At 38.4% G+C, this 23,868-nt stretch overlaps 1 protein-coding gene across 7 annotated transcripts in view; it reads right to left on the reverse strand.

Annotated features, from left to right (window-relative positions):
* LOC111190432 (asparagine synthetase [glutamine-hydrolyzing]-like) overlaps positions 1–23,868 on the reverse strand; it is a 146,035-nt gene that overhangs the window by 44,033 nt on the left and 78,134 nt on the right. For 3 of the 7 annotated variants that reach the window (XM_049476443.1, XM_049476437.1, XM_049476444.1), the window contains exon 2: positions 3,854–3,942. The exons of 2 other annotated variants lie outside the window; for them this stretch is intronic. In XM_049476443.1, coding sequence (XP_049332400.1) covers positions 3,854–3,935 — 82 coding nt within the window. In that variant the 5' untranslated portion in view covers positions 3,936–3,942. Of the gene's footprint in view, positions 1–1,365; positions 1,552–2,528; positions 2,767–3,686; positions 3,943–8,004; positions 8,094–23,868 lie in introns of those variants that run through there. 2 more of the 7 variants (XM_049476436.1, XM_049476438.1) reach the window with 2 other exon arrangements.

Below are 23,868 nucleotides of genomic sequence, written 5' to 3' on the forward strand. Positions count from 1 at the left end.
CCTACCTCTTCTCCTTAGCTTTTGATACCTAGAGTGTTGATTGTATTGATTGTTGTATGTACCTATTTCTATTCTTATTATTCTTTTATTTTTATGTACAGCACTTTGTCCTTTCTTCGACAGTGTTAAAGTGCTATATAAATAAAGGTGGATTGGATTGGATTGGGTTACAATCTATGGACCACAAATGGATTTCACCAAAAAAAAAAAAAATATTTTTTTACTTTTATATGAATTAATGTTACTTTTTTTATTATTATTAATTTTAGAGTATTCAGAGGTGAAATGGGTTTTATCTTTTTTCTTTTTGGAAGGCCCTGCCTCTGCTTTCCTTTTTTTTTTTTAAAAAAAAGCCTTTATTTGACAGTTACAAAATCACAAAAAATTGCACGACATCAAAAACATTTCATATCATATTACAATAATTATTAATATTGCCTCCGCCATGATCTGCTTTCTCCCACTCACTGAAGAAAATCCCGTCCGGGAGGGGGGAAAAACACTGCCGGCCCACACTAAAAACTGATTGGCTGTCTCACAGACTCTTTGCAGAGAACAGGCCAATCAGAACCCTCTCTGTTTTCTCTCTCTCCTTCCCACACGCGATTAGAGAAAAAAAGTCTCTCCTTCTGAATTCCGGGAGAATATATGTGACTCGTGGGCATCAGGGAGCCACTACCGAAATGCGTAAGACTCCTGCAGCTTCAGGGAGACTTGGTTTGCCTGCATTAGCAGCTAACTGCTAGCCATGGTTGGTGCTAGTAAATACCCAGGCATGGCTACATTGAGGCACCTTAAGTGTTCTTGTAAGACAGGGGGAGATTCACTAGCGGTTCGTCCCACGTAGCTTGTTTTAACACGGTAAAAGCGCAAGCTACAGTACGATATACCTGCCTTTAAGCGGCAAAAGATCTAGCAGTTAGCGGCCAATGCTACTGCTGTAGCAGCAGGCTACAGGCCAATAATACTCAACAATGAACGGAGAAAGAGCTAGCGCTTAGTGAGGTTAGCGGCTAATGCTAATTAGCCCATGCTAATGCTCCAGATTTGGTGCTGGAGAACTAAACTGAAACCCCTGTATAAGGCTGTACCTTAGCGAAGTGGCTTTACTGCTCCTTACAAGATGACTGGTTAAAGTCATACATAAGATGCACAGCCGATTTTTGGAAAAAATAAAGGATATTGAGTGCACCTTATAGTGTCTTATAGTTTTTACATACATTTTGTTACATTCATTTATTGCTTTAAATATTGAATGCAAACGTATATTTATTTTGTACAAAAAGTACAGTGAGTGATTTGTTAGCTTTCAGGTACATAATATCTAACACTACATTTGTGTGGTCTGTGATATATGTGAGGTACCTTTGCCAAGCTGCTCAGCATCATCATATTCAGCATGTTTGGGCTCTTCTGTGCAGCAATGAAAACGTTCCAGCTGAACAGACTCCACCTTTCCATTCAGCTTCAGATTAAACTCCTCAAAGTGGCCTGGCGGGAAGTGCATGATCTTTACTGGTTCAGACATGGAGTGTGTGATCTGTGTTAGGCCTGAAGACGAAAAAATGAGAACAGATTCACAAACAATAAGCATCACGGTTACATATCAATTTACACAAGGTACATAGATCCTGCTTTACTATCTATCTCTCTTAGTGTACATAGTAATTTAATTCTATATACATTTAGTGTAAGAACTAGATTACTTCCTGGTTTTTACATCTGAAAGATATTTGCACAAATATTTCCAAGTATTAAAATATCCCTAGTATAAGTGTTGATAGCAGAAAGCTAAAACAACCAAAAATACTATATAAAGAGTAGCTTAATCTCAATCCCTTAAATCAATGATACATCTTTTTTAAACAAGTTTATTTGACCTAATAAGGTAGAGCCTCCAGTAATAGCAGCCTGACAGAGGACATTTTGCACCAGATGTTGCATATGGAAACCACAGTTTCTACTGGTGGGCTACAGTCACATGATTTACTAAGCAGGGCTAATGCGAATATTAAGTATGTTCAGAGTCTTCTATTTTCACTTAGTGTAAATAAACTGTCTGAAAGTAGAAAAAGGTTAGTTATTTAATCAGCTAAATAAATATGTTTTTATCATCTGAACCAACATAATGCAGCGTTATCTCGCTAAATAAAACTGCTGATACACCACCCGGATCTGTAAACTTTCTAGTATGATTAAAAGCTTACATATAAGTTTACATATTAATCCAGTTCCTTAATTTGTTAAGGCTGACAGAACGAAAAAAAAAGGTTCTAAATTTCTGTCAATGACACAATTTCAATGAAGAAAAAACTACAGCTGTGAGAGTAGGTGGTTCAAATGATATGTTAGAAATTCTGATAAAATCTTAAAATTTCAAAATGCAATAGATCTGGATGTGAACTAATTTTAGAAAAGTTTTCTTGTACAATTATTTATAGAGAAAACTGTCAGCTCATCCCTGCAGTGAACACACTGTAAAAGCACTCCAGTTAAAATGATTTGGATCCTAAAATCATTTCCAGTACCTTTGGCCTCTGAGCAGACAGCGAGGAAGCCATCATCAGTCAGCAGCTTGAACATGGGCCTCACACCGTACGTGTCCCTTCCCAAGAAAATTTTCCTATTGGCCGTGTCCAGCAGGATGAAGGCAAACTCGCCGTCCAACAGCGAGCTCATCTTTTCAATGCCGAAACGATCGTACAGGTGAAGCAGGATCTCCCCGTCCATACTGGTCTGATAGTCAAACTCAAACTGCTCTTTAAGCTGTAAAAAATATACATTCCATGTTTGCAATCTCAAAAACTACCATATATTTCGTGCACTATATTATAAGGCACACTATTAATGAACATCTATGTTCAGATCTATTTTCATACATGAGGCGCACCGGATGATAAGGTACATTAAGGTAGACTAGTAAGAATGCATACTTGAAGTGAACAAGGGTGTAACCATGTTTCCCTTTTAATTCAGCAGGTTATAATCTAAGTTAAACGAGCGCTAGATATTAATCTACACAGATTTCTCTCCTGAAAACTGATTATTTGGGTGAGTAAGGCACTTCTGTAAACTAGCAGCAGTTAGCGGCTAATGCTAATGCCTCAGCACTGGAAAAAACATTCACTGAAACTCCGGTATAATGCTGTTCTTCAGGCAGAATGGCTTTATTGCTCCTTACAACCTCACTATTAAAATTCATACATAAAGTTTACTGTAAGTTTTTGGGATTTTTTTTATTAAATATTTAAAATGCAAATTAATAAGCAAAAATAAGCAGTGGGTTAATGTAAATGTATTTAAAAGGGAGAACTGTAGTACTATGTAAAAGTACTTCATTAACAATTTACTTGTTTTCAACGTATTATTCTTTAATACAAATTCCAGTATTGTTAGATCCTTTCTGTAACTTGACACACAATACATTCAGTCTGCAATAACTGATTCCAGTCAAAGACATTCTACTCAGAGTAAAAGAAAATACTCTCAAATGCTCTTTTGAGATTTGAATATACAAATTTGTGAAGTCTGTATATATATATATATATATATATATATATATATATATATATATATATATATATATATATATATAGGCAAACAGATAATTTACTCATTTACTGTCGTTTTTATACTAAAGATAAATTTACTTTTATTGTAGAATAAATAAGATCAGTAACACGTACCAGTTCGTGGTTGTAAATTTCACCATTGTAGCAAAGCCAGAGGTAGGGGAACTTCTTCACTCTAAGGGGCTGCATGCCATACAGCTGGTCCACAATGGCCAACCGGTGGAAACCGAAGCAGCAGTTGGTGAAACCATTGACATTCTCAAAGCGAAAAGCATCAGGACCTCGATGTGCAATCTTCATAGCGTTGGTGCACTGACTCGCCAGACACTCATCACTCCCAAATAACGCCCATATACCACACATTTTGCTTCTGGAGAGAGAAAAGACTGGATATTTCCCCCTGAACAGTAACTTACAGCATTTAAAGTTAAAAAAAGCTTACGATATATTGACTTTAATATCAGTTTTGATATACATATATATATATATATATATATATATATATATATATATATATATATATATATATATATATATATATATATATATATTGTGGCGTGAGGAGGCGGGGGAGTTGTGGGTCCGCCCCACGCCAGAGCGCAAAGCCATGCCTGTCTCAGCTGGCCCGCATGAGGGCTGATTGAGCCGCCAGTTGAGACAGGCATATATACTCAGCCTCCGCCATAATTTGAGGACTTTGACTGGGGAGCGGAGGGCTGAGGCTGCGCGGACTCGTAGTCAGCACTTTAAAAAGAGACTATGAAACTCTAGAGCCCCATTGGGCCATAGTATGTTCTTTTGAGTTGTTTTTGGGTGTGGTGGAGGGCGTTAAAAGCCAATAAAGGTATGTTTTGAGTTCATTTAATCCCCGTATCTGTGTATCTCTGTGTGCTTCCTCCTTCCGTGTCACAGTGGTCACGCCCCTAACCCCAGGGGCCTACCACAATATATATATACAAAATAGACACATTTGATAAATATAATAATTTAAAGGCAATTTAAATGTGGTAAAACCACACAATTTAATTGGGTAAATTTATTCAGATTTGTGAAAATGTGACCAAAAGATAAAAAGTGGAAATGTTGTGCCTTAGATCTAAAATGTTTGCTTTGCTAACAGGTATAGTTTAAAAGCTTACTAAATTAGTGATTTGCATGATCAAACTCCTTGAAGCACAATCAATAATACAGGACCTTCCTGCTGCCTCTTTTTAAGAAATTCTGTGTATTTGTCTCAAGATATCTGTAGTTGATGGTGGGTGAAACACGTATTGTTACCATCTTTAATCTTACTTTCATTACACTCCATGTCGAACCTCTTTGGTCAGTTTCTTTACCGTTGGCAATATCCAGAATTACCCCATCAGTCCTAGAATTTACACCCACGACCTTCTGCTTGCTGGCTTACTTCTCTTACCTCTATGTTACCAGATGCCAAACATCAAACTGTTATACACAGAGAACCTGTAACTAGTTTAGAACTAGCTGATCATGGTTAGAAACTGCTGGTCAGGTCAAAATGAACTGCCAAACAACTTTGTACTTTTTTTTTTTTTTTTTTTTTGCTGTTTTAGCTAACACATCTGTCTCTATTGGATTACCATTAGAATTTGTTTATCTCCAGCATGTCAGCTGTGACAAGCAGCCAAAAATTTGTCACAGAGCTAGATAATGTGTAATGAGAAACCTTGCCGATAGAGGGGGTTGGGATTAAATATATTGCAATACTGTAAGCAAAGGCAAAGGCGTTTTTTTTAATCATATTTACATTTGTTAGATTAACAGAGATAACCTAAATAACTATAAAAGGCAGTGTTTCAATAATGATTTCATGTATTTAGGGAAAAAAAATCTATCCAAACCTACTTGACCCTATCTGAAAAACTATTTGCTCCCTAAATTGAATAACTTGGTTGTGACAGTTGTGTTGGAGATAACTGGCAATTAGTCTTCCACATCTCTGTGAAGGAATTTTGGCCCACTCGTTGCAGAATTGTTATCAGACACATTGGAGGGTTTTCCATCATAAGGCACCTATATAAGATCATTTGACTTTGACTAGGCAACTCCAAAACTTTAATTTCTTAATTTTTAAACCTTTTTTCTTTTGCCATTTCAAGGTGGACTGGCTGGTGTGCTTCTGGTCATTGTCCTGCTGCAGAACCCAAGTACATCTGAGCTTAAGGTCATGAACTGATGGAAACAAACATTCTCCTTCATGATTTTCTGCTAAACAGCTGAATTAATGCTTCCATCAATTACAGCAAGCAAAGCAGCTCGAGACCATCACTCTACCACCACCATGTTTGACTTTCAGTATGTTCTTTTTCTGAAATTATGTGTTTTACGCAAGGATACAGTGGCGTTAAAGGATACAGACAATCTAGTGGGTGAGGTTTAAACACAACACAAAATGAACCATTGTCTAACAAAATCTGTACATTTAAACTAATAATTAAAAATCATACTTGTATTTTTGAAAATTATTATTGCAAATCAATATAGCAATACTTAAGGATATACTGGATCTTGATAATTCCATCCAATTTGTTACAAAACATGCTAAATTTAACACATTTTGTACGGTATGTGTTATTTCTTACCAAAATGTTAAATTCAGCATTTAAGTAGAACTTGTCCTGTAAATAAAGCAAAAAAAAAAAAAAATCAAACATGTAATTTGTCACCATTTCTATCAATATAGCTGGGATTAGTATGCTGGGGTAAAGAAAAGGTTTTGTTTAAATATTTAATTGCATAACTTTTTAGTTCTGTAACAAACTGAAAATGACTAGATACACCCCTCCTGAAAAGATAAATACTCCATACTATATACAGGAGAAAAGCAAGAGACCACTTTAAAATGCTGAGTTTGTTTCATTTTACCATATTAAAAACCTCTTGAATATAAGTAAATCAAGAGGAACATGGCTGATCACAAGCCATCAAACCAGCTGAACTGGTTTTGTACCCGGATTGTACTTTATAGAACAAAACAACAATGTTTATTTTACTCAAACATATACATATAAATAGCAAATTCAGAGAAACTGGTTCGGTAACTGAAGCGGTTGTTTAATTTTTTACCAGAGTTGTATATACTTATCCAGTAACACACAACTTAGAGGACAAGGGTCGATTTGGAACGCACCCAGGTCCACTACCACTGCTGCTGATGCAATTTGCAATCATGTTACACACAGAACAGGCATGTTCAACCCACAGCATGTTCAGACTTTATTAATATACATTATTACCTAGCTTTTTAAAGTAAGTAATACAAAAGTAAAGGGTTTAAAGGCGCAGTAGTAAATTACTTTAACTTTTTTATGTTTATTTTTATGCTTGAAGTAAAGAACCACACCAACTTACCTATCTTCTCATTAAACTCAGCATCAGTTTGTTTGTTTGGGTTTTGTGCCATATCAGCAACGTGTTGGCTATTTTATGGCATCAACAATGTTCATATCTTGAGCATTACAAGACTTAAATCAGTGTCTTCATATGAAGGTCTTCCAGAAAATTAAGTATTTTAGCTGGTGGAATCTTTTCAAACAGTTCTTTCGAGTATCACAGAACTGGCAGGCTGGAGTCCGTTCACCAACCAGGAGACGACGGTGGGTAAGAGCAGTATGTCCAATTCGGCACCTAGTCATGATTGTCTGATCTTGTCTATTAAGGAAGTCCATATTGCATTTACTATTAATTATTGGGGATATTTCATACAGTTTATTTTGTGGATTGCTGGACCATTCATCTTGCCATTTTCTTCTACAGTGAACTTCGACTAGATAGTAGGCATCCGTAATTGGGACATAGTTCCAAGAAAGTTCCTGGCTTCTTGCTTCCCTTGATAAATGTCCGCTTTTTCATTGCCCCCAGTGCCACTATGTCCAGGAACCCATCAATAGAGAATGTAAAATCCCCAGCTGTAGAGGTCTCTGTCTGAGACTAGTAGTTCTTGGATAACTGGGTGGTCCATGTTCAAAGATTCCAGAGCATTGATGCAGGACTTTGAGTCCGTACAGATAACATATTGTTTGTAGGAGCTAGTAGATATATATCTGACAGCCAGGAGGAGGGCATGAGCCTCCGCCGTGTATATTACTCAGTATCAGTAAGGAACAGTGTGTAACGTTACTGATCTGTCCAAACATGTCTGAGCACAGAGCGCACAGTTCAGGATGATGAAATGTGAAGGATGGAGATGAAGCGTTACATAAAGGTGCTAGCCAAATTTCGGGTTTTTAGGCAGGTCTAAATAATATCGAGATCTGAACCTGAGCCAGCTGGATGATCTCTGAGTCTGAGCATCAGAGATAGATTTAAGCTTATCTGAGATAATCTGCACCATAAATTAGAATGAGGAACAGACTGTTCTAAAGCTAAAAGTCGTGAATAAATGAGTTTAAAGAGTTTCACTTTCTCTTACCTTCTTACAGGTGCGGCTGAGTGTGTAACTCTACAGGAGGACTGCAGGGCACTGTGACAGCAGCGATGCAGCATATACTGTGACGGCTGATGAAACCGCTCTCTAGTGTTGCCAACTCCTCAGTAAGGAAAGTAGCTATTGGCTGTCCTAAAAGTCGCTAGAAGTTGCTAAATGACCTCATCACCTAATTTGCATAATACATGTTTTTGAAGCTGTAAAGGATTAAAGTTGTGAGAGTGAGTCAAAAACACACCCAAAATATGTTAGAAATGATACAAATGAACTCCAACAAGTGAACAACTTCTGTTGCTTTTTAAATTGGCAGTCACTTCTGAAAATAACTTTATTTTTGTTTAAATCACATAAATCTTACATAAAAATTGCTGTGTAGTTAAATGAGCAGCAGTTAGTCGGAACTGTTCTTTTTTTTTTTTTAGTTATTTATTTATTTTAATTTTTCTGTATTTTCAAACCTATTATAGACAAATTGGGACAAAGAGGGAGACACTGTGGATGAGGTGACTGACAGGCTACGGTGAATGAGGTGAGTGACTGAGACTGTGTGAGTTAAATAGTGTTGCCAACTCCTCAGTATTGGCCTAAAAGTCGCTAGAAGTCGATAATGACGCAATTGCCTAATTTGCATAATACTAGGGTTTTTTTTTGGGGGGGGGGGGTTGAATACATGGGTATTGATGGGTATTGAATACATGTCTAATATGTATTTTCTGAATATATTTCAGAAATATATTTCTGATATAACAGCTCAGTTTTAATTCTTCAGGTTATACCTTTAAACAGCTATACCATGTATTTGTATCAGGCTACAAACAGGGCTGCTTTATGAATTCATGCAATGCAACTATGTCTTAAAAGCATTTTCCACTGTTTTACTCTTATTCAGTGTGGGCATACCTTTTGCTAATATTACTTTCATATTTTTTACACTTTTTAAGTTAACTGATCATTTATCAGTTTTATAATCTGTTATTTCACTTGTTTTAGTGCATTTTAAAACATGTTGATCCACAGCAAATCGACTACAAAACTCAAACCAATTTTGATGAGGCGTGGTGATGAAGCTTACAGCAGGCTTTCTTCGCTGAACCGCTGGATGTCCAAGTGGTGTGCAGAAAATCATGTGGGCTTTATAGATAATTGGCTACAGTTCGAGGGCAAGCCTGGTCTTTTAGGTAGGGATGGTGTCCACCCCACACAGGAGGGTGCTGCCTTACTTTCATGCAGCATAGCAAATAGTCTTTTAGCTAGTCGGCAGAGTAGTGTTAGCTCTAGTGTTAGAGCAGGGGTCCCTAATAGGCGGACCCAGACGTTGTCCAATCCAGACCCAAACCGATAATCTACTGAGAAGGATTTAATTCTGACCGTGTTCATTTAAAGCGGGGGAACGTTTGTTGTCTTTATGGTTTACGTGCTTTACAGCGCAGTAAACTTTACAGAGACAAGAGTGCAAAATATTCCACTGTACTCCACCTGATCAGAACTCCTCTCCTGTCACAAGAAAAAAAAAAAAACTCCCGCGCTCGCAGGCGCGCTCTCTCTGCTCCCAAAACAACCCTACCTCAACACTAAGGCAACCCCCAGGGGACAAAGCATTGGCAACTCCCCTCCATTAGTTTTATTCACAACATAATAAAGTCTGATACAGTAATAATATTAAATAAAATTAAACTACAGTTTAAGTTCAGCAAACATTTCTCCATATTGTACGATTTATCATTCATGTAATTATTATTATGACAGGCAGGCCTAAATCTAATAATAAATATCAAAATAGAATAGAATCAAATAGAATAAATATAGCATTTTGAAACAAAGTTAAATTATTGAGGTTGTTTCCATTTATTTTATGGTAGGTTGATAATGTAATTACTGTGACAATACATAATGTTTAAATATATTGGTATGTGTAATTTGTTGTTGTCTTTCAGTTGTTGATAAAACACTGACAGAACTACTATAGACTACTAAATAGAATAAAGCACTGAATTATAACACAAGTTAACATTGGCGACGGTCCGGACCTTAGCCTGATGAAATTTTCTCTAACTGGACCAAACTGAATTCGAATTAAATACCCCTGTAATAGAGCAAACGTTCCCTCCATCATCTCAAAGTCCCTGTGTTATCCTAACTTTACTAACGTTACCTGTTTACCCTGCTCTCCCGGTCTGAACGTACCACGCAGAGAAAGGGTGTAGAACCGGCGGACATACCTGTGCTTTCGATTGTAAATACCCGGGGATAGACTGGCAAGCACACACTTTCTTCTTCACACAAACACAATGCAGATAGATTTGAGGAGAAGGGTGTGACTAATTTGCGATACAGAGAAACCTGTGGAGTGGAATGGAATGGCATGGCAATTCACAATGCACTGTAATTTGGGCAGTCAAACAATATCCCGGATGATTTTGTAATTCCCCCCCGGTCTCAAAAGAGGACAAAAAAGAGGACGTCTGGTCACCCTACAAAATACATGCTGTTATGGGCGAGAAAAAAGTGAGTAAAAACACCCTAAATATGTTAGAAATAGGGGTGTGACGAGACACTAATATTACGAGAACGAGACGAGACAAGACTCAAAAATAAAATTTTAAAGAAAACGTCAAAAATGAAAAATGGCTTGAAAATTTGATTTTTATTTGAAAGAATCATATAACGCAAACTTAACAGACTGGTTTCTCTCACACACTGATTCTATAAGAAATAAGAATAAAAAAAAAAAATTCCAGGTCTTATATAGTGCAAACAATACGTGCAAAACACAGCCAATCATATTACACCTAGGGTTTGTGTTTTTTCTCCTAAATCTCTTGTAATTTAACTATGTATAACCATAACCAGTCATATTAAGACTATGCTTGAAGTGCAAACAGAGACTGAACATTTTTTTAAACACTACAGAGCTAAGGGATTCGTACAGCTGCCTATGAAACACTCACTCACGATTTACTTACAGTATTTACATGTTTTGTGTCTTGTTGTTCACTCTGTTACTGTTTATTGTTTCCACTGGAGCCAAAATGCAGCCAGACATACAATTTAAAGTAGCAGAAGCAGCTTCTATGCCAGGTGTATTTAATTAGAATTCAGTATGGTCCAGTAAGAGAAAATTATGACAGGCCAATGTCCGTACCAATTGTTAACTTGTGTTGTTAAGCACGCTTTAGTTGACGTTGATGTCTGATGCCATGGGCACGAGGTGGCGACGATTTCTCCTGAGGGTGCCCTGTGGTCCACTGATGAGGTAAGATCTAGGTGTCTCGTGTGCAGATGTGACAGTACCAGGTGTCTTGGAGTCTGTAATCCACACACAATCTCCTGGAGACAGGTGAGGGAGATTTCTCGCCCTGTGTCTGTGGTTGTAGTTGTTTGTGTCCATCCATCTTCTCTCTCTCTCTTTGCGCTTCACCGCTCGTAGGTCTGGAATGGCTGGTTAGAGCAGTGCTGGAAAGGAAGGCACCGTGGTGCGCAGACAGCGGCCCATGAGCAGATGGGCTGGGCTAAAGCCATTGCTCAGAGGGGTGCTCCTGTAGGCCAGCAGTGCACGGTAAGGATCAGACGCTTTCTTGAGCAGGTTTTTGATGGTTTGGACGGGCGCTCCGCCTCACCATTGCTTTGAGGGTATCTCGGGCTGCTTGTCACATGCTCAAACTCGTACTCTGCTGTGAATGCTGAAATTTGGGCACCTGAAAACTGTGGTCCATTGGCTGTGATCAAGGTCTCAGGTATGCCATGCCTGGCAAAAATGGACTTGAGGTGCACTATAACATCAGCACACCTAGTCAGACTCAGCTGTGCAATCTCTATGTACCAAGAGAAATAGTCCACAACAAGTAAATAGTTGTTGTAAACAGGTCGGCCCCAAGCTTCTGCCATAGCCTGTCTGGCAGCTTAGTTGGCATGAGAGGCTCGGCTGTGTTGTTTCTTTCTTTGACACATGCAGCACAGTTCAGCACCAGCTCTTCAATCTGGCTACTGAGCCCCGGCCACCAAACTGACTGCTTGGCCCGCTCGTGACACTTGACTATGCCCTGGTGCCCCTCGTGAATTCAGCCCAGTAGGGTCTTACCAGTGAGTCCAGTCTGCTGCGATCTGGCCAGCCCTCTGTGCAGTATCTCATCACCTCGGAACAGAGGCTGTCTGTGCACAGCTGTTTGCGCAGCTCTGACTGGTAAACCTCACTTGCTGGTAAGTTAGCCAGCACAGAGTCCACATAAATGTTTGTCTCTTCCAATAGCCCAACACCTGTCACTCCACCAGACTTCAGCGGAGCATGGGAGAGTGTGTCTGCAGTTGTGAGGCTTTTCCCTGGAACGTGTGTGATGGTGTGCCTGCACCTCATGAGTCTCATCCTGAATCTCTGTATTTTAGGAGGGAGTGTGTCCAGTGCTTGTCCCCCTAACAGGCTCACGAGGGGTTTATGGTCGGTTTCCAACTCAAAGTGAAGGCCGATGATGAAGTCACGGAATCTTTTACAGGCCCAGGTCAGGGCCAGCGCTTCTTTTTCCACCTGAGCATACCTCTGCTCTGTGCACGTGAGTGCTCTGGATGCATATGCCACTGGCGCCCAGGTGCCCTGCTGTTCCTGAAGGAGAAAGCCACCAAGCCCATATGATGAGGCATCGGCTGGAATTTTCAGACTTTTATTTGGATCGTACAGCTGCAACACCGGGGTGGACGACAACTCCTTCTTGATACTGGTGAATGCTTTGCTCTGAAGCCCAGTACCACTGGTTCTTTTTCGACAACAAGTCCCTCAGAGCTTTGTCTTTTTCAGCAAGGTTGGGAATTTGCCTAGCTGATTCACCATGCCCAGGAAGCTTCTGAGCTCGCTAATGTTCTGTGGTGGATCCATTTCTCACACAGCGTGTGTCTTTTCAGGGTCTGGTGTCACTCCCTCTGGCGAGATGATCCTTGGTCTGCTTAGCTGACTGTTTCTTGTTTTTCCATGCAGGCCTTTTCCCTTTGTCGCTGTGCACTGGATCCACTGTCACTTTGTGCGCACGTGTAGCTCCTCTGATGTCCGTTTGTTGCCTTTTAATGTCCTCCGCTTGCCTGACCATGTTGATGGCTTTCGCTAAGTGAAACTTACTCTCCATCTGCAGTTTGTGTGTGCACTGTCTCTGATGCCCACCACAAGGCGATCACGTAGCAGCTCCTCACGAAGTGCTCCGTATCAGCAGTCTTCGGCGAGTGTGTACAAGGCTGTGATGAATGACTCTGCAGGTTCAGTTGGCTCCTGCACTCGCGTGTTGAATTTGGCTCGCTGGTATATCACATTCTATTTAGGCACGAAAAAGTTTGTAAAGCCGTCCTTGACTGAGTTGTATACAAGTTTTTGTTTGTCCATTATCCGCAGCCCTCTCAACACATCATCTGCCTCATCACCCATGCAGTATATAAGAGTGTTCACCTGATTTGCATCCAACGACATGTCCACTGGCCACTCGGAAGCGTTCAAAACGTCTTATCCACTTTTCCCAGTCTCGTGGTTTCGAAAAGTCAAAGGCTTCTGGTGGGTTTATTGAGAACGTTGCTGAGGTGTTAGCACAAGCTTGAGCCTGTGGCATGGCTTGCTGCTCCCGCACTGCTGCTGGTTGCTCCTCTTGTGACATGCTAACTTCTGTTTAGTAACTGTTTGACTAACTAAACTATCTAAACTTCAGAACTACTATCTTCTCATAAAACACTGCTTTCCTACACTTTACCGACCAGCCACTTCTGACACCATGTCGTGTTGTGTTCTTTTATATAATATTAATCGAGATGAGACCGGGCTTTATGTTTACACAGATCACACCACAAGCGGGACCGCGACCCAGACAACAAGGGTTCGATCCCGCTTGAGGAGCGGTGTGTTTATTCATTTATTTTTTCCTTACCGCGTCTGCACAGATCTGATTGACTGAAGAGAGCGTTTGTTTTTTTTCTTCCCGCGAGACAGGTTTAAGCCTGAGAAAACGAGCCATGAGATCTCGTCACACCCCTAGTTAGAAATGTTACAAATAAACTCAAACACATAATTTCTGTTGCTTTTTAAATAGGCAGTCACTTCTCTAATATTTTCTTACGGAAATTACACAAATCAGTTTTTGCCGTGTTGTTAAATGAGCAGTAGTTAGCCGGATTTTATTATTTTTTTTATTTATTCATTTTAAGATTTCTTTATTTTCAAATATACTATTGACAAATTGTTCAATGTTGAGCTAGCTATCTAGATTTTTAGCTTTTTATAAAGAGGCAGATACTGTGGAGGGGGTGAGTGACAGGCTAAGTGGTGAATGAGGTGAGAGACTGACTGAGACTGTGTGAGTTAAATTCAGTGACTTTTTTTCATGTCACACTGAAGACACAAGGTTTTTTCGAGATACGGCTGTGCCTCGCCTATCATATTTACCCCAAATTATAACAAGGTTAACTAAATCTGAAAAGTCTCGATTCAAGTTATCCATATGGTAAATTATGTCATTTGAAGTAAAATTAGGTATATCAGTAATTTGAATTGACAGCCAATTGTGGATAATATAATTAAAAAATAATAATAATAATAATATAATTATTTAACAAATAAATGTTCTATAGATACTGTCTCGCCAGAGCAAAAAGTACAGGGACCCATCTGAATTTTAAATCTTTTATATATAAGGTCATTTACAGGGTACACTGCTGTTACAATTTTACAGTGGGGTTCTTTAGCTTTTGGAGTAATAGGACATGATAAATAAAAACTAAAAGCTTGTCTTCTCAAAGAAGCCTCTATATTTTCCCCTTACATAGCATGATTTAAAGTCACCAAAAATACATTGTTTGAAAACCATACTAACTAGTCTATTTTCACATTTTTTATCCAGCAGGTTAACATCACCAACTTCAACTTCAAGGAAGAAATGGAAGGTACAACAGAAGAGAATTTAAAACTATTTTGAATCAGTTGGTGTGAATGCTATGTGCGTTACTAGACGGTGCCACCCTAGCTGGCTATGTACTCCGGTATGAGAAGAGCTGCAACCTCAGGTTTCCAGAAACCACAAACACACACACACACACGTCCACACACACGTGACGCAGGCACCCAAGTCCAGCAGGGAATTTTCCACAATTGGAGTAAGGGAATAGGAACTGCTTTACTAATTTTATCATACCCCGTGCTCGAGACAACAATGTTATACTTTTCAATAAATTCTTTCACAGATAAAAAATGACCACCTGAATTTAATAAATCAATGACAAAAGTTATCCCACTTTTAAACCAATCAGCTTTGAATAAACATTCCTTATTAATATTAATAGCCCTGATATTCCAATATATAGAGTTATGTGGTGTAAAGTTTGTGGAAATTTGACATTTTTTAAGTTCTTTAAAAGCCTCAAATATCAAAGTTCTAATTTCTGACCAGAAGTGTTTTAAAAATTCAGTAGTTAAACCATATGGTCCTGGAGACTTCCCATTAGGCATCTGTGAGATAGAAGTGTCCAGCTCAGAAAATATTAGTTCAGCCTCAGTTAATGCTTGAAAGTTTCCATCTATTTTCGGAACCTTAATCAGAAGCACAAATTCAACAGTATTTTCATTGGAAAAACTAGAATTATAAAGAGATTTGTAGAAAGTAAGAATCTGATTTTCGATAGTATCCTGATCTTCAAAAAGGCAATTATTAACATATAGTTTATTCATGAGCTTCTTAGTCTGTCTATGATTTTCCAAATTAAAGAAGTGCGATGAATTTTCCTCACCATCCTCAATCCATCTTGGCCTTGAACAGACAAAAGCCCCTTTTGCCTTTTCTATATAAATCTGGTCTAACTTTAACTGCAGTTGATGGAGTTCTAAAATATGGGCATCATTTAAATCTTTAAGGCTACAAAGAAAATGAATTTTTGGATATAATATCAATTTGCTGTTTTTTTTTTTTAGAATTAGCCAATTTCCTGCCTTCTTGAAAACTAATTATTCTAACATTGTACTTAAACCACTCCCATTTATTTACTGGTGAGAAACCTTCATGAAGTTGGATCTCCTTAATTAATAATAAAATCCTGACACAGAAAGACTTGCTTTTCAATCATTTACTGTTGAATAACCCTGGGTTGAGGTAACTGATCTTTCATCAAAATGGAGAGAGTAATGACACAATGATATGTAAGGGGAGAAAAAGAAATATCACAATCAAGGGTCAAGGGAACTAAGTATTTTGATATTAACCAAAAATCTAATCTAGAGCATTGAGTTTGCCTAATAGAGTTAGTCCATGTGTATTGCTTTTTTATCAGGGTTGTGTTTATGTCAACAAGGCTAAGTGATTTGGAAAAATCTGATATCAAAGGATTGAATGAATGAGTATTAAAATGATTAGGCCCTCTATCTAGCCATTCGTCAGGAACAATATTAAAATCGCCTGCAGCAATAACTTTGTCTGTTACATACACATACTTCCGTTCATCAATCATGGTAGAAATTATCTTTTTATTTTTAACACGATTATTAAAACCATAAATATTCACTAGAAGGTATCTATGATCATCAGCTTCAATGATCCATAATCCAATGACCCTCAGTATCACTCTTTTGATCAATAACTTTGCCATTCAGCCGGTTAAATAAAATTGCCACGCCAGCTGAATGTGATGATCCATGAGAAAAGAGTATGTCGCGGCTGCCCCACAGCGATTTCCAAATACTGACATCAGTTTTAATAGAAAGTGTTTCTTGTAGAAAAAAACAGGTTTGCTCATTGCAAAAAATAAATATTGCCTTGCGCTTTGTGCTATTCCTTGAGCCTCTAACAGTTAACGATAACAAAGAAAAAGACAAAGTAAATTGAGTGCGTTCACAACGTTTTTTTGAAACCATGTTACTTCTGTTGTAGAAAAGTCAACACCCACCTCTCGTCCGGGGTACAACTCCCCTACGTGTTCGTTTGATAGAGAGTCGCAGACAGGTGGAGTGAAGTTGAAAGCAAACCAAGTATTTATTACAAAGTACTGAATATTCAGGAGAACCCACACATGAAAGACCGTCTAACAGCCGTCCCAGTATAAGTTCTGACCCCCCTCTGATCTGACTCCATGTTTATACCCAAAATGACGTGAAACCTGCTGATGAGGCGTTGCTAAAATCATCTCATGTTAGTATGCATAATTTCACGTGTTAGTACTCAAGTTTCACGTGTCTGTTTGGCCTTGACTGTGTTCTTCCAGAATGGAACATCGTGGCACTATCTGTGTGAGTGTGCGTCACCCCCCTCTTTGAAGCCGCTGCAGGTACCCCCACACACAGAAGGCCGCTTTGATCTAAAAGCCTCCTCTGTAGAAATGTAGTCTCGTACCGAGTGTACCAGTCGAGTTGATGACCGTTAGTTAGGGTCATGCAGTGATCGAAATGCTTCAAGCATGAGCTACGCAAGTCACACAATAGATTTCATATGTTATATGTTAATGTGTTAGTAAATGCCTTATGTATCATGTGGGTTAATTTGTCATAATAAAGTCTGTGTTAGTCACATGCCTGATCAAACAATGTTTATCTATATGTGTAAAGAATATATTGTGAGTATTGGTTAATCTTCTATATAAATGTGTATAAAATACACTGTGAGTAATAAAAATGATCAAATACAATGTGAGTATTGGTTAATGCATATAAAATACAAGGTTTCACACAATGATTATGTAATTATAGATACTAAGATAAGTAATCATAATTGAAAGATATTTGTCAATACACCCAAGGTAAAATAAACAGTAACTCTTCACTTCCAACAGTCAAAAAAGCTCACTGACCATTTGTACGGCAAAAAATACAACTTAAAACTTCAATGAGTCTGTCCACTGCCATTTTTAGATCAGTCAGCCAGATAGCACAATAAATTTTAAACCCCAGTATCTCTTAGGACCGTATATGGGCTATAATTAAATTATAGCTGATTTCACTCAAATTTGACCTACGGCAGGTAGGTAGAGGACGAAACCTGCTTATCCTGTGACCCGCCAACTGTCAATGATTGCACATCCATCCCGAAGATAAGTCTTTAGCTTCACGGTCCTCTTTACAGAAGTCCTCCCTGAAGTGAATTTTCATCTCATTACAGACTTTTTTTTTGCATTTTCCAAACTTGATCACGGACAGTTCTCATTGCAAACTGTAAGATAACCTGTCTTGGTCTGTCGGCTTTGTTTTTCTGACCCAGTCTGTGAACTATATCCACTTTGTTTTGAAGTTGGTCAGTTGAGGAGAGGATAATCTTGGTCAAAATCCAAATCACCTCTTCTCTGATGTTTTCCCCCTCTCTTTCTGGAAGTCCATTTATCTGCAGGGCCATCTCCACTTGTATCTCGTATGCTCCAGGCAAGATTCGTGCAGGGCTGCGACTTCTTTCTGTTGCGTTACTAATTGTTTCTTCAGCCGAACAACATCTTCAATAACCCCTTTCATGGCTAATTTATTAGCATCTACTGACTCTTATTTTGACGGTCGCCTTTGCGCCTTTGTGTTGTCATTCAGTTTGATCTCAATCTTATCTGGCTGACCAGCAGGGCCTGTGGCAGGGTCTCAACATTCTCTTGTTCCATGATTTTGCCCTCCTCACTTGCTAAGCGCATCTCGGCTAAAACATAGTCGTGGTTTTGGCTGCACCCTTTAGCATACATCTTTTCCTCAAAAACGAAGGATGCACCGGGTGTATCCTTCACACCCTACATTATCTCAAGCTTCATTGTGTGCCTAATTTGAATTTTCTGAATTTCTCTGATATAACAGCTCAGTTCTAATTATTCAGTTCTAATTATTCAGGTTAAAGGTGCTTTCTCCTTTAAACAGCTATAACATGTATCTGTATCAGGTTACGAACAGGGCTGCTTTACAAATTCATGCAATGCAACCATGTCTTAAAAGCATTTGATAGTTTTACTCTTATTCCGTTTGGGCATATCTTTTGATAATATTTTTTACACTTACTTTTTAAGGTTAACTGATCATTTATCAGTTTTAAAATCTGTTATTTCACTTGTTTTAGTGCTTTTTAAAACACATTGATCCACAGGTTACAAAACTATGACGCCTTTCAACACACCTTTAACCCAAATATCTAAAATAAAATGATGGAGCCTAAAAATACACACTTGCTGCTCATCCAATACTTCTCATTCTTCACTGTTTGCTTTTTTTATCAGCCATTGCTAGATAATAGATAGATAATAGAGCTAACCTCCATCACCTCAAAATCCCTGTGTAATCATACCTTTAATAACATTATTACCTGTTTAGCCTGCTCTCCCGGTCTGAACGTACCACGCAGAGAAAGGGTGTAGAACCGGCGGACACACCTGTGCTTTCGCTTGTGAATACCCGGGGGGTATTCCAGAAAGCGGGTTCAACAAACTCCAAACTGTACTGAGAGCATGGGAACCAATACATAGTACAGGTATCTGGTGGGACATAGTTGAGGAACGTACCTGTATGTGTATGTACAATGTAGAGAGTGGAGCGGTGTTAATAAAAGTTGAGAGTTAATGCTACACCCAGTGTCTCCCTTCTGAGTGCGTTGCAATGCTACAGTAAAGCCTAATAGTACACAAACCTAACCCTGAACTCCGAGTTGACTTACCTCACCGCGTCATACTCAGAGTTTTCAGTTCCACAGCAGCTGATCAGTAAGGATTCTCAACTCTGATTAGGTTAAACCCAGCTGAAGCGCGTTCACGGCTACCTACAAACAGGCATTCTCGACGGAGAGCTGAAACAGGATGACAATGAAAATGAATGAGGGAAAGCACCCCTATTGAGCTGGAAATATTAATGTCTGCGTATGCAGAGTATAAAATCTTATTCAGACCTAAAAGCAATTCAGCAGCAAAGCAAATGAGTCAGCTTGGGCAAAAATAGCTGACAGAGTCAATGTGTGAGTTAAAATAAAAATTAAAAACTCATAACAATACACTTAGTGAAAAGACATGGAAAAAATGGTTGTTTAATTTAATTGTTAAGTTGTCATTATTATTTAAACATTTTATTTGTCTTGATTTGTACCCTTTTCTTTTTTTAAATGAACCTAGGTGTAATCCAAGTGGGATTAAACGCACATGGCAGCAAGTGAAGATGAAATATAAAAACATAGTCCAAAGTGGTATGACTTGTACACAACTACTTAATGTTTTTACTTTTATCAAGCTTAGTTTGCCCTACAGTTGATTATGGTTTTGTAGCTAATAGGAAAAATGCTGAGGTAGGAAAAACAGGAGGGGGGGCACCACCGTCACCTTTTATTCAGGCAGAGGAGCTGGCACTTTCACAGAACAGTAGGAGGCCCATCACTCATGGAATCACTGGAGGGAGCTCATCTGAGCCATCAACCCCCCAGGACACACCTCATTAAAAGGCATGTTAAAGGCATGTTCATTATTAGTTTATAGTTCATAAACTGTGAACTGCATTGATATTCTTTACATGTTTAATGCTACTAAAATGATGCAATTAAATGAGCCTCATACAGTTGTAAGTTATCTTAATGTTCCCAAATCTTACTTGATGTGAATAAATATCAGTGTTTAACAAAAAAAATCTAAATTCAGGATGATGATGAAACAATCTCTTCTGCCTCAGAATGGGAGGATCCTGGGAGGCCTATGGAGGTACAGTATTACAGTATGTTAATTATGTTGATCATAATATATCATTTGATTAAACATAGTAATTTGTGTGACTGTCCTATAACGGAATGTGACTGATTATCAGGAATCTGATAAGGAACCATCCACCTCCAAAGCTCAGCTTGGAACAGTGAAAATGCTTATGTCTCAACAAATATCAAACTATTCTGAACACAAAGCTATTTATTTGAGCATAACATGGTATTTTTTGTCTCTTTCTTTCAAGATGGCTGTTAAAGATTTATACTAGGTTCACCTAAAAAAAAACAAATTTAGAAGTGGTATCTACAAAAGGAACACATAAAACAGCAAATAAAACAGACAAGACTGGAAATTGAGTTGCTGGAATATAAATTAAAGGTGGGAGTAGTTGCTGTGAGTGTATATATCTGTTTTTACCAAGAATAAGGACAAGAAAATTCACTTGTTGGCATTTTTTCTTCAGGAAATAAATAAATCAAAAACATAGGCCTGATCAAATTTACTGTATAGTGCAGACTCTCGAAAAATCCTTGCAACTTGTACAGAGCCTGGCCATTTGGCTTCAACATTAGTTGATAGCATCACATATAATCTTAATAGAGGAGAAAACATGTTTTTGTAATGTATTAAATATTAGTCCTTTTTGTTTTTTAAAAAGTAGTAAATTTATGATCAATACTAGTATATTAATGCTGTGGAAGGATTTGCTGTTTACATAACCCCTTCATTTTTGGCAGGTGCTTTAATTGGAATGTGGGTTCCATCCATGCATCCAATTACTCTTGGAAACCATAAAATCTAAAAATTTGCAGAGCTATTCATCTTTTACTTCCCATTTGTCTGATAATTTTGTATTTTTTGTTATAAAGACAAACCTGCAATTCTGTGGAATTCCTCTTTAATGTTCATTATAGGCTTATGCCCAGGGAACACAACTGTTTTAATGCTAGTGTAATGGGTGAAAGCGCGTGTGGTGGAGGAGCTAGCAGAGAAAACACACTTAGTCCTGACTTCCCTCGAGGCACACACACAGGACACACTCCATGCGGGGTAGAAGACGGGTTTAATAGTACATAAGCACCAACGCATCTCCCCATTACTGTCCAGATAGCTTAGAGTAGGTACATCAGACCGGAGGCCATACTACAGCTAGCTCACCGTCTTCATAGAGAGAACACAGCTCTGGCGCACATGCGCAGTAGTACAATACATGTAAAACCACCGTTACACTAGGCATACTTTGCGGACTGATCAACATACAGTTGCCTTGCATGTGTTCAGCGTCTCCTGCATTGTACAAAAAAGACCCATTGGCAAAGAAACAGAGCGCAAGTCTGCAAAGATGCATCGTGTATCCACGATGCGTGATATTTTAAATGTGTGGCTTTAAAATATTGTTTAGGTATAAAATTGACAGCGAGGAAAAATGGTAACGTGCGAATAATTTGCGCTTCAATATCAACTGCATCCGCTTTGCATGAGAAAAGTAACCCTGAGTTCGGTGTAAATTAACCTGCCAGCGAGCAGGTTAGCTTCAGAGCGTAAGTTGCTATAGTAACTGACTCAGGTTCTCTCTAAGCTCGGATTCTGGAACGGAAAATCCTGAGTTTTCATTAACTCAGAGTTTACTTACCCGGTTTTGTCAAGGTTAAGTGACAAAACCGGGTAAGTAATCTCTGAGTTAACGGAAACTCAGAGTTTTCCGTTTCAGAAACCAATCTTAGAGAGAACCGTAGTCAGTTACTATAGCAACTTACGCTCTGAAGCGCTTACACCGAACTCAGGGTTACTGTCACTTTTTTCATGCAAACAGATCCAGTTGATATTGAAGCGCAAATTATTCGCAGAGCTCTCCGTCCTGAACGAGTAATTAGACCCAGATTAGATGTGTTTTTAGTTGACGTTACCGTTTTTCCTCGCAGTCAATGTTATACCTAAACAATATTTTAAAACCACACATTTAAAATATCCCACATCGTGGATCAGCCTTTTAAAGTATGTCTAACTTTAACACAGTTGTTGTCCAGTTTTGTGGTGTTCCTGGGCATAAGCCTTTAATGAACATTAAAGAGGAATTCCACAGAATTGCAGGGTTGTCTTTATAACAAAGATTACAAAATTATCAGAAAAATGGGAAGTGGAAGATAAGTAGCTCTGCAAAATTATATTTATAAAATAAATAAATAAATAAATAATTATATTATTCAAATAACATTTCAGGATTTCCAAGAGTCATTGGATGCATGGATGGAACCCACGTTCCAATTAAAGCACCTGCCTTAAATGAAGGGGATTATGTAAACACAAAATGCTTCCACATCATTAATATACAAGTACTGATCATAAATTTACTACTTAAAAAAAAATAAAGGACTAATATTTAACACATTACACAAACTTATTTTCTCCTCCATTCATGATTCCATGAGTGATGGGCCTCCCATTGTTCTGTGAAAGTGCCAGCTCCTCTGCCCGGGTAAAAGGTGGCGGTGGTGGCACCCCTCCTGTTTTTCTTACCTCAGCCTTTTTCCTATTAGCTACAAAACCATAATCAACTGTAGGGCAAACTAAGCTTGATAAAAGTAACAATATTAGGTAGTTGTGTACAAAGTCATACCACTGTGGACTGTTTTTTATATTTCATTTTCACTTGCTGCCATGTGTGTTTAATCCCACTTTAATCCCACACCTAAATTAATTTAAACAAGAAGAAAAGTGTACAAGTTAAGACAAATAAAAATGTTTAATAATAATTACAACTAAACAATTACATTAAACAACAATTAAAATATTTTCCATGTTTTTTAACTAAGTGCATTGTTGTGAATTTTTAATTTTTATGTTAACTCACGCATTGAGTGTCAGCTATTTTTGCCCAAACTGACTCCCTTTGCTTTGCTGCTTTTATGCCTGAATATGATTTCACACTATGATTTAATACTTTGCATACACAGATATTAATATTTCCTGCTTAATAGGGGTGAAATATGATGCCTTGTGCTTTCCCTCATTCATTTTCATGGTCAATCCCTCTTTCAGCGCTCCATTGAGAATGCCTGTTTGTAGGTAACCGTGAGCGCGCTTCAGCTGGGTTTAACCTAATCAGAGTTGAGTAACATAACTCTGATCAGCTGAGCATCGTCTCTCAAAAGTGAAGCCACTACAGGTCGGGCGCCCCCTGCTGTTCAGAAAGCTGTGTAACCCCACCCATCC

This window comes from Astyanax mexicanus, chromosome 3 (genome assembly GCF_023375975.1).
Source record: "Astyanax mexicanus isolate ESR-SI-001 chromosome 3, AstMex3_surface, whole genome shotgun sequence".
In the NCBI taxonomy this organism is placed as follows: Eukaryota; Metazoa; Chordata; class Actinopteri; order Characiformes; family Acestrorhamphidae; genus Astyanax; species Astyanax mexicanus.